Source organism: Microtus ochrogaster, linkage group LG1 (assembly GCF_000317375.1).
Source record: "Microtus ochrogaster isolate Prairie Vole_2 linkage group LG1, MicOch1.0, whole genome shotgun sequence".
Classification (NCBI taxonomy): domain Eukaryota; kingdom Metazoa; phylum Chordata; class Mammalia; order Rodentia; family Cricetidae; genus Microtus; species Microtus ochrogaster.
The window spans coordinates 46,627,698-46,640,577 of NC_022027.1; the positions used below are offsets into that span (position 1 = coordinate 46,627,698).

Here is a 12,880-nt window from a genome sequence, read left to right on the forward strand (position 1 = left end):
TCTACAAGACCTAGTTCCAGGACAGGCTCCAAAATCACAGAGAAACCCTGTCTCAAAAAACAAAAAAAAAAAAAAAAAAAAAAAAAAAAAAAAAAGAATAATGAAAAGAACAAGAACAAGGTCAACTTTCTTCTCAAAAGTACAGGAAAAAAAATCTTTACAAAGTGTTTTTGGGAGACAGGTCCTATGCTTGTGTGGTGCACACCATTATCTAGAGCTTGATCTGTTTCTACTAGGAAGTTTCTGTAGCTACTCACGTGAGCAACTAAATAGGTCAAGGCAACCACAGTGTAACTACCATGTAACTATTTTCCAGGCAAAGCATAACTAGCTTTATGAAGCTTGCTACAGAATTTGCTACTTGCTGGAAACATACTGAACCTTAGCCAGAATTACTCAACTGCATTATGCCAGCCACAACCCTTGAAAATGTAGGCAAACAAAAAAGTAGCTAGTGAGTATCTCTGCCTCCAACAGAGACCCGCCTGTCTCCTGAGCGCTGGATTAAAAGGAGTGTGCCACTACAGCTGAAATAGAATGAAAAGTTTAGAATGAAACTTCTAAAACAGGGCCAGGTGGCACATACCTTTAATCTCAGCACTCAGGAGGCAGAGGCAGAGGGATCTCCGTGAGTTCGAGGCTTGCCTGGTCTACAGAGTGGGTTCCAGGACAGTTAGGGCTACACAGAGAAACTCTGTCTTGAAAAACCAAAAGAAATAAAACTTTTAGAATCTAAATGCATTCATTGCTTTTCAAACAACAACAAAACTCCACTAGGAAAATGCCTCTCCATAAAATTAAATAAATTAATTAGAAATAAAAATTAAAGACAATTTAAGAATTTTGTTTTCTAATCATGTGTGTGTGTTGGGGGTGGGAGTATCTGTGTGAGTGAATGTGCACATGAGTGCGAGGGCTTGACAACCTGAATCTGGAGTTACAGGCACCAAATATGGGTTCTGGGGACCAAACTTTGGTCCTTTTGGAAGAGCTGCTCTTAACTACTGAGCCATTTTCTATGGCAATATTTGGACTTTTAAGTGACTTACGGGAAACATTTCCAATTTACTATCTTGGCCATACCTGTAGTTGTAGGGCACTAAGTAGGATCTGGGAGGGATTGGGGTAGAAGAAAGACTATGATAAAACTATACTGTATGAAAAAAAAGTAAAGTCAATAAAAAAAAAGGTCATTTATGTTTTCAAATAACTTATCCTCCAGACACTGTCCTCAGATATCAAAATGTAATTTTTTAAAATGAGTTTGTTAGACCAAGACAATATTAATCATTATTAAAATTTCAGGGGGGCTGGAAAGATGGCTCAGAGGTTAAGAGCATTGCCTGCTCTTCCAAAGGTCCTGAGTTCAATTCCCAGCAACCACATGGTGGCTCACAACCATCTGTAATGAGATCTGGTGCCCTCTTCTGGCCTGCAGGCATACACACAGACAGAAATTGTATACATAATAAATAAATAAATATTTTAAAAAAAATTTCAGTAACTATGATTTCAAAGAAAAAAAAAGAAATAAAGATATCCAGGCTGCAATCCCAGAGCTGCTCATTCACACTGTATCTTTTAAGCTTCACAGTGCCATGTTAAATGCTTTGTTCACTTTTCTTTCTTTCATTGTATGTAAAATACTTCAAAATTGTTCAAAACCGACTCAAGAATTATTTCGAAAGTTATGTTCCTGTATATATAAAGCTACCATTTGTTAAGGACATTTCATTGCTCCAATCACTTAAGGAAAAAAGTTTTAACAGGCAGGAAAAGGTCTAGCTTGATTTCTTTCCTAAAAGCTTTTTGCCCTTCTGTATATAATCACTTGAACAGAAAACAAAATGGAATGAAAATTACACAGATCCTCAAAAAGGAGAAAACTACTGAGGACAGTTTGAACATTCCTACTGAAAATGAGAATCCAGAAATGCAGCTGGGCATGATGGCACAATCTCTATAATCCTAGCAACTGAGAGTTGGAGATGTCAGTCCTACACAACAAGGTATCTCAAAAAAAAAAGGGGGGGGGCGGACAAAAAAGTAGAATGATTTACCATATTGTTACTGACAGGCTATGTACATAGTATACAAAAACATGAATGAATTATATCCTCAAAATACCTTGTTACACATTCATAAATACAGAAAACTCAAAAGAAAAGAAAAACAAACACTATTGCACTCAGTTTGCGACAGAATTAACTGGAGTTTAGTAAGAAGGATGTCTTCATAGGCAAGAATAAAGCTAAGTTATAGTGAGTTGGTGAAGAATAGCTAACAACTAACAGATTAGATATATTAAGTTTTTTTTTAATATATTAACTCAAGTTCTTATTTCCTGTAAATGGCACAAAGTTCCATATTATTTTTCTTTTATGTAGTCCGACAACCCTGATCTTTAATCAGAGAAGGGATGTTAATGAACTTGTGTTAGCAGAGAAATATGCCACTACAATGAAGACTAGCCAAACAGTAGTAACTTTCATTTTTTGTTTTGCATTTGGTGTTGCTTAAAATCAAACCCAGGTCTTTGTACATGGCAGGTAAGCACTTCAACCACTGAGTTATATACTCAGCCCTAGAAACACTAGCTTTAAGACTTAACACTTTAATAAAATCAACAACAGTAAAATTAACAAATATTTAGAATAATCCATTCAGTTGGTAATATAACAAACTTTTGGGGATATGTAAGGTAATATAAAAAGAGTCATATTAAAGTATTCAACACTTACATTTGCTATTTCAAGAATGTTGTTTGGCTCAAAGGTTAAGCCTGTTAAATTCAATTTTATATTGCTAACTTTCACTAATGGGCTCTCTATCAATTATATCAGAATGTAGAAAATTAGCTGTTCTGAAAGTTCTAAACAACATAAGAATTATTCTTATTAAAGACAATTATAAATGGGGTAAAAAGTATTAATTTCTTAATGAATCTAAGCTTATAAAATGATAAACATTCCATAAGTTTTCTATCAAGAGGCATAGGCCTGCCCCTTCATCCTACTTCTAGCTAAACGACTGTTTTGACTAGTAAGATTTAACACATAGAAAACAAAATTAAGCTGGAAGTGGTGGCTCACATCTGTAATTCCAGTATTTGGGGTGGGCTGACACAGAGTGAATATGGAGAACTCAAGGCTAGCTTGTGTTACAGAGTAGAAAACATTACCTCCAAAACGGGGACGAGAAATGGGGAGGGATGGGGGAAGTGGGGAGGAAGAATAGACAGTAGAATAAAATGTCTCAACCACTACCTTTCTAATGCCTTCATATATTCCTCCTCACAGTCTCAAAGTCATACCAAAACTGATCTATACTTTAACAAAACGGTTTTTAAAACATTATAATACTTCAATACAAGTATTAACATTTTCTTCTTTGTAAGTCACTCACCTGTTAAACCTAGAGTTTGTAGCTGGAAGAGCCGGCCAAGTTCATAAGGCAAAACCCGTAAATAATTGTCATTTAAAAGCAATTCCCTGTTTAAAAAAAGAAACAATTTAAAGGTTTCGGTATGATGTAACATGCCTTATTAATACATCTGTCATTCTTAGCTTTCTTCTAACACATCATGAGTGATGGTTACATTCATGGCATTTCTTCATGTTAATCCCAAAATGCTGTATACTACTATTAACGTGCTACAATTACTAAATATTTCTATGATTTACTCATTCTGTAGCACAGATTAAATTCAGAGGCATATGAACTGCACATCAATCTCAGGCTCACTCAAGTTTTTCTTTCATCCACAATGTCTAGAAGATGCCAGTCAGAGTGACAGATGTTATTAGTATCAAAAACCTGTTAGATTCTGAACCAAGCTACTTTACAGATGAATTTTAGTTTGTTGTGGTTTTTTTTTTTTTTGAAACAGGGTTTTCTATGTGTAAATTTGGCTGTCATGGAACTTGTTCTGTAGATCAGGCTGGCCTTGAACTCACAAAGATCCGCCTGTCTCTGCCTCCCACACACTGACACTAAATGTATGTATGCACGGCCACCACCCAGCATGAAGAAAGGAGATTAAAGGTATGCGCCGGCATCACCCAGCATGAAAAAAGTAAACTGTTAAGCAAACTTGAGGATTAAACTACAAATTAGTAGCCAATTGCCTACATCATGTCAAAATACTGTAAGAAAAAAATTTGAAAAATACAAAGAAATACAGAACAAGGCAGTATATTGCAGAAGCTAATGATAATTACATAGAAAACATAAAAAGGGGCAGGCAAGATGGCTGAGTATGGAAAGATATTTGATGTCAAGCCTGACAACCTAAGCTTGATCCACAAGACCTGTAGGAGGGATAAACTCCCACAAAGTTGTCCTTTGACCTCCACATGCAAGCTGTGGACATGTGCAAACAGACACACATGAACAAACACGTTACAAAATAAAAAAGGCAAAATATTAAAAAACAATGTACTCTGGAAAACAATCATTAATATAGAATATATGTACTTAAAGCACAAACAGAACAGACAGGAACAAATCAATAAAGAAAAATGAAGAGAACAACACAACACAGAGAAGAGCTAAGTTTGTAACTAAGATTTTAAACAGATTATGAAAAAATAATGCCTTCATTATAAAGGAAAAAACTAAGCATTCATATAATCAGTTAGGGAGTAGCAAAAGAACAAATAAATAACATATTAATAATTTTAAACATGAAAGAGGAACTTAAACAATTATTACTACAGTCTGGATGTAAAAAAAAATAAATACACACCAAAACCAACAAAAACAGTAACAACAATAAAACCATTACTCAATAGATGAGATAAAAAGTAACTAATGACTGGGCAACATTTAATAATGTTTTCTCCTGTAAGAAACATCCCAAATGTAGTGGCACATGTCTGCAGTCCCCAGACTTGGGACCAGAGCAGAAATGCTGCAAACTGAGGCCAACTGGGGCACCACAGCAAGACCCAGACTCAAGAAGAGAAGTCTTAAAGATTCTTGAAATATAAGTTCATTTTTTTTTTTTTGGTTTTTTTCGAGACAGGGTTTCTCTCTATAAATTCATTTTTATCAAGTTTTTAGGTTTCATCAAAGAATTGTAATATAAAATATAAACATGTATTTTCTAACAGAATTTTGTTTCTAAAAGTTTCATTTATAAGCAAATCATATTTTTCTGAAGTTTTTCTGATTGGTCTTATCAGACTTGACTCTAACTAAGAAAGACTTTTAACCTTCCCCTACCTCAAGTCTGTCAAAAGAAACTAGTAGCAAGAACCTACAATGCAAAGGAAAACAAAGATTAAATTCCTATCTTTTGATCTTCACAGACACAGAAATCCTGCCATAAAATAACATCCCATAACTTTCTTATTTGGTAAATTGTAATTTTATATAATGAATCATATCTTTAATGTTTCCTCACCTGAGAGACACCATGTTTCCTAGTTCTGCTGGTAAACTTCTGAGTTTATTGGATGACAGATCCAGGTAAACCAGATTATGAAGCTTGGCAATATCAGGTGGAATGCGAGCAAGGTTATTGTCATTTAGGTGCAGCGCTGTCAAATGTGTCAGTGACCAAAGTGATGTACTTAAGCTCCGCACTCTACCTAAAAGGCAAAATACTAAAGCATAAACTCTAGACTCAATACAAAAGTTGAATCCCAAGAACTGGTAAGTACTAAAAGAGATGGCAAATACTCACAGGTATATTATCTTTGACATTAACTTTATATCTGAAGCTATGATTGCTACAACATCTAGCCTCCTTTCATTTAACTCCATTTTCAAGTCACTCTTTTTCAAGGAATAGAGAGAGGGAAGGAAGAAACAGAGCAAGAGACAGATAAACAGCAAAAGAAAGACAGAGAGAGAATGAGAGTGACTGATGTTGACTGAAACCTCTCCCAAAGCCAGGTCTGAAGGATAAAACAAGGCTGAATTGAACTCTGGTGATAGAATAGGTATCAGCTTTCATTTTATTAAACAGTCCTAACAGTCTTCACACACTCCATGAAAATTATGAGCGCAAGATGTATCTATATCCAGGACCTAGATTGGTCAGCAAATTTTAAATAAACAATGATTTTTAGAATCAACCTTAGATTAGCCATCAGGAAAATCATTGTATCCTCAAAGAAAACATCTTTCCCAGGTTTCTGATGTTAAGTTAGAAATTAACAACCATCGTTTAAAATTTTACATTAAGGGAAACATATTCAAGGAAATAAGTTTCACATCAATGCCTATGAACAACTGGGCATAAAGCATGCACTAAATAAGACCTGCTTTAGAGTTCAGATTTTTACCACTTATTAGCAATACAGGTCTGGACAAATCACCTAGCCTCGGGTTTTAAAAAACGGGATGTCATCTTATCTCCTCAGTTGTTCAGTGTTTTGTTTTATGATGGAGTCCTCTAATGTAACCCCAAATGGCCTCTAACTTGCTATCTTTGTAGCTGAGAATGGACCTTAAACTTCTTAATCTTCTTGTCTTTGTGTCCCAAGTGACAGGATTACAGGCCTGTGCACCATACTAAGTTTATTTGGAAGTGGGAACTGATCCTAAGTCAAGGGTTTATGAATGCTAGGCAAACACTCTACCAGCTGAGACACATCCCAGGCCAAATAAAGAATAATTTATATAGATTATTTCATAAATTTTATAAAAGCAAAGCAATCATCTTTAAGATTTGTTTTGCTTTTAGTTAAGTGAGTATATGTGTTTGTGTGGCTATGTGCCCATGGCTACAGGTGCTTTCAGAGGTCAGAGTTGTTAGATTCCCCAGGAGCTGAAGTTAGAGGCGCTTGTAAGCCACCTGATGTGGGTGCTGGGAACCAAATTTGTGTCCTTTAGAAGAGGACTATGTGCTCTTAATAGCCAAGCCATCTCTCCAGACTCATAAAGTAATTAATTATATTTATCACTTTCAAAAAAGATTTAGATGAGAGATGGCAACAGAATACAGAGTACACAAACTCTCGAAGGGAAAAATGTTATTTTTATATAATTAAACCCAATGTTTATTTCTATTCTACCACAAACTCTTTCCTATTTATTCAACTATAAAGTATCAACTAGGATTTTACATCATTTTAGTGCAAAAACAAAGTATTCAATGCTGAGGCTATGAGTAAAAGAAAAAGTTGTTAATTTAGGATTTAACACAGATCTTGGGAAGGAGTTTGCTTCTCAAAGGACTGACATTTTAGGTTGATAAACTGAAGGAGGACCCTGGGTATTTACTGGGTAAAAACCAACTTTTGGCTTCTTACATGTACTGATAAGTACTTATATGGCTTGGGGTTCTTATATGTATTTTGCTTAAATTCCCTAACATTAGAGTCTCATAGTAGACAGCATATATATCACAAGAAAAAAGCCAGCACTGATACAGTAATAGTAACTAAACTCAGGCTTTATTTGGAATTTACCAGTTTTTGTATCTTTTGGTTCTTTAATTCAATTCAGGTTATTTTAAATATGTCTCTTTAACCCTTCTCTGACTTAAGGTACTTTCTGTCTTTTTGTTGTTTTTCACAATCTTGATAACTGTGAAGTGTATCAGTTGGGTATTTCTTTCAGTTTTAATTTGACGTTTTTCTCATTTTCAGACTCGGTTTTGTAAACAGAAGCTACTCGTTCATTTACTGGCAGCCCAGACCCAAATTATCACACAAAAACTGAATTAATTACACGCTGGCCAGTGGCTTAGGCATATTTCTAGCTAGCTCTTACATCTTAAATTAACCCATTTCTATTAATCTGTGTATCACCATGAGGCTGTAGCTTCCTAGTAAGGTTATAGTCATCCCTCTTGTTTGGCAGCTACATGGTGTTTCTCTGACTCTGCCTACTCTCTCTATATATCTCTGTTCGGATTTCCCACCTGGCTTTACTCTAAGTCATTGGCAGAAACAGCTTTATTCATCAACCAATAAAAGCAACACATATGCAGAAGGACATCCCACATCAGGGGTGACAATTTTTCAAATCATATTCTACTTCAACTAATTCTGAACATGCCCTATTCACAACTAGCAGGTATTGTTACACAGAGTTCAGGGTTCCTTCTTTGCCAGCACTGAGATAATAGAAGGATGGCAAAGATTTTAATTTGCAAAAACTTACTCTAGAAAAGCCAACACAAAATTTATTATATTATAGAACCTAATTTTACCCAGAAACTAAATTCTGAAAATCTTTAACTGCAGATAGTTGTTCTTGATCAAGACAATCTCAAAAGAAAGGGCAAGTATCTAGAAAGATCAAAAAAACACTAAGTACACCTCAGGATTCTTACATGTTTCCAATTAGTTCATTCAGTTTAAAGACAACAAAGAGCCTATAAATAAAGCAATACTCTTGCCAATTATTGCTATTATATCTCACACAAAATGCTGCAGATTCCACTCACCCGAGATTTCTAATTCTGCCCAGTGAGATTTCTTCCCATTGGCTACCTCCTCTGCTGACATGATGGTATAAATTCTGCGAGGATCTGGAGGATCATATTTTTCCTTTGGCATCCCTATTAGTCTGTGGGGAAAAAAAATTATTATAGTTAGGGCTGGCAAGAGTGCCTACTGCAAAATCTTAATAATAAGAGTTCAAGCCCAGAAACCCATAGAAGGAAACCACTAACTTTGGAAAGTTGTCATCTGGCACCCCCCCCCCCGACACACACACACACACACACACACACACACACACACACAGCTTTTTCAAAGTTACGATTATTATTATTATAATGATTTGAGGAAATTAGTCAAAATTAAAATATAGTACCAAAAAAAGAAAACGTGCTAAGCTTTCTTTTTCTCTCCTTTCCTGTTTCCTGCTTGCAAATCTTAAGAATCTGGCTGCAGCCTCTGGTGAACCTCCCCATCCTCAAAAGGTGTAAGAAAAATCTCCCTCCTCTGTCAAGTGGGCTCTTATTCTCTTCAGAGATATCCCCATACTTTTCTGGTGCTGTGGCTGGAACTCACCTCAAAGCCTCCACCATGCTTTTGTCCCTCTGTCCATGGCATTATAATAACTCTTCTAAGAAATGTCTTACCATCCCTCCACACCCAGTCATCTGTCTTGGTGTACTCTTTAACCAAACCACCAAGCTAGTAAAATCATCTTATACTACAACGTTCTCACTTGAAGCAAAACACTACAGTATTAGGCTTTGCGAAACTCTTTTAACAGATGCCTATGGGGAAAATGCAAATGGACTGCAGAAAACACTGTTGCTCCCCAATTCCCTTCTGCTGTGTCAAGCTGCACTGCTTTCCTAGAAAAGCTGATCTTACAACTAGTTTCCTTAATAGAACTCCAAATAGTCTAAGAGTTATGTAATTCTATCCCTCCATTTGAGTAATACTCAGATATCTCAAGACTAATAGCATATGATTTTCTCCTTGACACTGGCATTAGTTAAAACAATGCTCAAGACTCATTCTGTTTGTAAGAAGTAAGATCCTCTTTCCTGCTGATCATAAACAAGAGTATAGCCCAGATAGTTCCACATAGCCACCCAATGACAAGGAAAGCTGACCTCATAAGGCAGTCTAAAAAACAGACAAAAGGCAGATTTCTCAATAAATCACACGTGCAACACCCACAAACAGTATGCTTTCCTGACTACTGCAAGCTAAGTTTTTCTTCTGTTGCTTGCCATCAACACATATATGTTCTTCTGAAACAATTACTGCCACTCCCTTTTGGTCTTAAAAGTACTAGATAAATTATAGAACCATGCCAACTAAAACAAAAATGTGACTAACTATAATGACAGCACAATCACCGATAGTGACAAAATCAATCATAAACCACTTCTAATGTGCTAAGTATGAAGCAGATGACAAAAAAGCCCTGATAATAACTTTATTCAAGGCGTCCAATACAAAACTTACTGCTTTGATAGCAGACAGAAGATAAAATCCACTTCAGATCAAACAACAGCAAATGAAAACGTCACGAGTCTAATTAAGAATCTATATGTTATCCTTATCACAAATTACATATAGTTAGTTGATTTAATTTTTTATTTTATCAGTAACCTGGCACATGCCATGTAAGATCCCACCACTAGACTGCATTCTCAGCTCTACAGTTGGTTCTCTGCTCATTTTTCTTTGTTCTTTCTCACATATGCCCTTAAACCAAGTATTCAAATCTGTGCCTATTTCTAAGTTAAGAATAGTATTCCAAATATAAGAGTTACTTTTAGGAGGTGTAAAATTTTTGCATATCAAAAATAAAGCATAGTAGTATTCCATCCTGCACCAAGAAATCAAAGCTAGCTTTATAAGACCACAATCAAAATTTCTTATGTCAGTTTTCCTTCTACTTAAAGGAGTAGAGAGGGCAAGCTTTCTTCATTGGTTATTTATCCCCAGGCTCCAGGTGAACTCTACAATTCTAATTTCAGCATATTATGTTATTTGGAGTTACAATGTTAAGGTAGAAAAAAAATCCGTCTTGTCAAGAGAACAGACTCTCTAGCCTAACATTCCAGTTGGGCTAAGTTAATCACCTGACCACACCTACAAAGACAGGCTCAACTTAAGCCATGCTAAAAAGATAGATAGATGCAATAAACTTTCTTTAAACGAGATACTAGACTCTCCCCAGAATTCCTGCTCCCTGCCCCTTGCAGTCACTATAAGCTACCATGAAGTTGACCAGTTTGCCTACTTTCCTGAGGCCTGAGTTAGAAAGGTACAATTTTTCTACTTTCTTTTCTTTCTCTTTCTTTTGGGTATGGCCCAGAATGTAAATATGCTTTCCTAATACTTTGGATTTCCTTACTCTTTTCCTAAAATTCCCCTCCCTGCCACATGGCTGCTTGGTACATGTCTGGCCTCCATGGTGTGACTTCTTTTCTTCCCTTCCCTGTACCTACTGAGGATTTACAGCTTGCCCATCCTGAGATGATGTTTCTTTCTTTTTTTAAAAAAAATTATTTATTTATTATGAATACAGTATTCTGCCTGCATGTATCCCTGGAGGCCAGAAGAGGGCACCAGATCTCATTACAGATGGTTGTGAGCCACCATGTGGTTGCTGGGGATTGAAAGCAGGACCTCTGGAAGAGCAGGCAAAGCTCTTAACCATTGAGCCATCTCTCCAGCTTAGATGTTTTTTTCTTTAAATTCTAATAAAAATGCCTTGCGCTTCCCTTTAAGTTCATTCCTAATTTTTTTTTTATTACTGACACCAAGAATCCAAGGGGCAGTCCTGATGTTCTCTGTATCATCTGGCAACCCAGCTGGAAGCCCAATTCTAATAATAATAATAATAAAAGCTATTTTTTATAAATGTTGCATAATTACTTATAAAGCACAAAGAATATAAGAATTTTTCATAGAGATAAATTTGATTTCTACCACATTTGGCTTATTTTAAATATTTCTTAAATTTTTCAGAAAATAAAAGCTTTATGTTATTACACATGTAAATTCTGTGGGCATTATTCCATTCTAAGATCATATACAGTATTAAGCAAAGCAAATAGAACTACATTCAAACGCATGATACATAATCCTTACATACAATAAGGATGGATGAAAAACATGTTTCATTAATGTTTTATCATTTTTATAAAACTTAACAAGAAGGGATTATGGTAGATGTTATTTATATATTGTGTTAGTTTTTTTTTTTTAACAACTTGGAGAAACTAGATACGGTCATCTGAAAAGAGGACACCTCAGTTGAGAAAATACCTCAACTTGGTTTTGTCTTTCTTTCTTTTTTTTTTTTTTTTATTTTTATTTTTCGAGACAGGGTTTCTCTGTAGCTTTTGGTTCCTGTCCTGGCACTAGCTCTTTCTAGACCAGGCTGGCCTCGAACTCACAGAGATCCGACTGCCTCTGCCTCCAGAGTGCTGGGATTAAAGGCGTGCGCCACCACCGCCAGGCCTCAACTTAGTTTTGTGACCTTGACAGAAACCTAGACACACGTGGGGTGAGGAAATCTTAATAGAGAAAATGCCTCTTTAAGACTGTCCTATAAGCAAGCTTGAAGGACATTTTCTTAATGACTGATGTGGAAAGATCCAGCCATCATGAGTGGTTCTCTCTTACAAGAGCTAATTACTATCAAGTTAAGCACACAGAAAAGTATCTCACTAAATTCACGGGTGGTACAATTTGGAAAATGTACAGCAAACACAATCCTATATTACCAAGTTCGTTTCTTTAGATAACCCTAGAAATAATAACATCTCTAGATGCTCTAGATGCTCTTATAAACAAAGTCAACCATAAATTATATAGAGACCCAAAATAAGACAAACTGCAGGAGTGCCTGTAAAGGCATGACATGTCCTACATAACTGTAGGAGTGCCTCTTAAAGGTATGACATATACAGAACTACTTTTGGCCCAACGTCTTTAAACAAAAAAGGGACCAAAAACCTGAAGCAACATAACAATTTATACAAATTCCTCCTATTTTCCTTCCATTTTCAGTCTTTGTCTCAGACCATACATAAATCAATGACTTAAATAATACTTCACATTTTTTTTGTATGTGTGTGTAGACAATTACCTATGACAGGTGTGGTCTCAGCACTCAAGAGACAGGCAAGCGGATCTCTGTACTTCAAAGCTACACACAGAGTTCGGTCAAGGCAAGGCCACATAATAACACCCTGCCTTAAAACAAAACAATTTCATATATAAACTAAGAAAATTATACTGCACCTAAAAAAAAGAGAAACAGGGGGGCTGGAGAGATGGCTCAGCGGTTAGGAGCATTGCCTGCTCTTCCAAAGGTCCTGAGTTCAATTCCTCGCAACCACACGGTGGCTCACAACCATATGTAATGAGGTCTAGTGCCCTCTTCTGGCCTGCAGGCTTACGTGCAGACAGAATATTGGTTTTTTTTTTTTTTTTTT

At 36.0% G+C, this 12,880-nt stretch overlaps 1 protein-coding gene across 5 annotated transcripts in view; it reads right to left on the reverse strand.

Moving 5' to 3' along the window:
* Cnot6l (CCR4-NOT transcription complex subunit 6 like) overlaps nt 1–12,880 on the reverse strand; it is a 79,272-nt gene that overhangs the window by 47,143 nt on the left and 19,249 nt on the right. For all 5 annotated transcript variants that reach the window (XM_026785047.1, XM_005359519.3, XM_026785049.1 and 2 more), the window contains exons 2-4: nt 8,405–8,526; nt 5,408–5,594; nt 3,406–3,491 (exon numbers count right to left, since the gene is read on the reverse strand). In XM_026785047.1, the coding sequence (XP_026640848.1) occupies nt 3,406–3,491; nt 5,408–5,594; nt 8,405–8,516 (385 nt within the window). In that variant the 5' untranslated portion in view covers nt 8,517–8,526. The remainder of the gene's footprint in view (nt 1–3,405; nt 3,492–5,407; nt 5,595–8,404; nt 8,527–12,880) is intronic.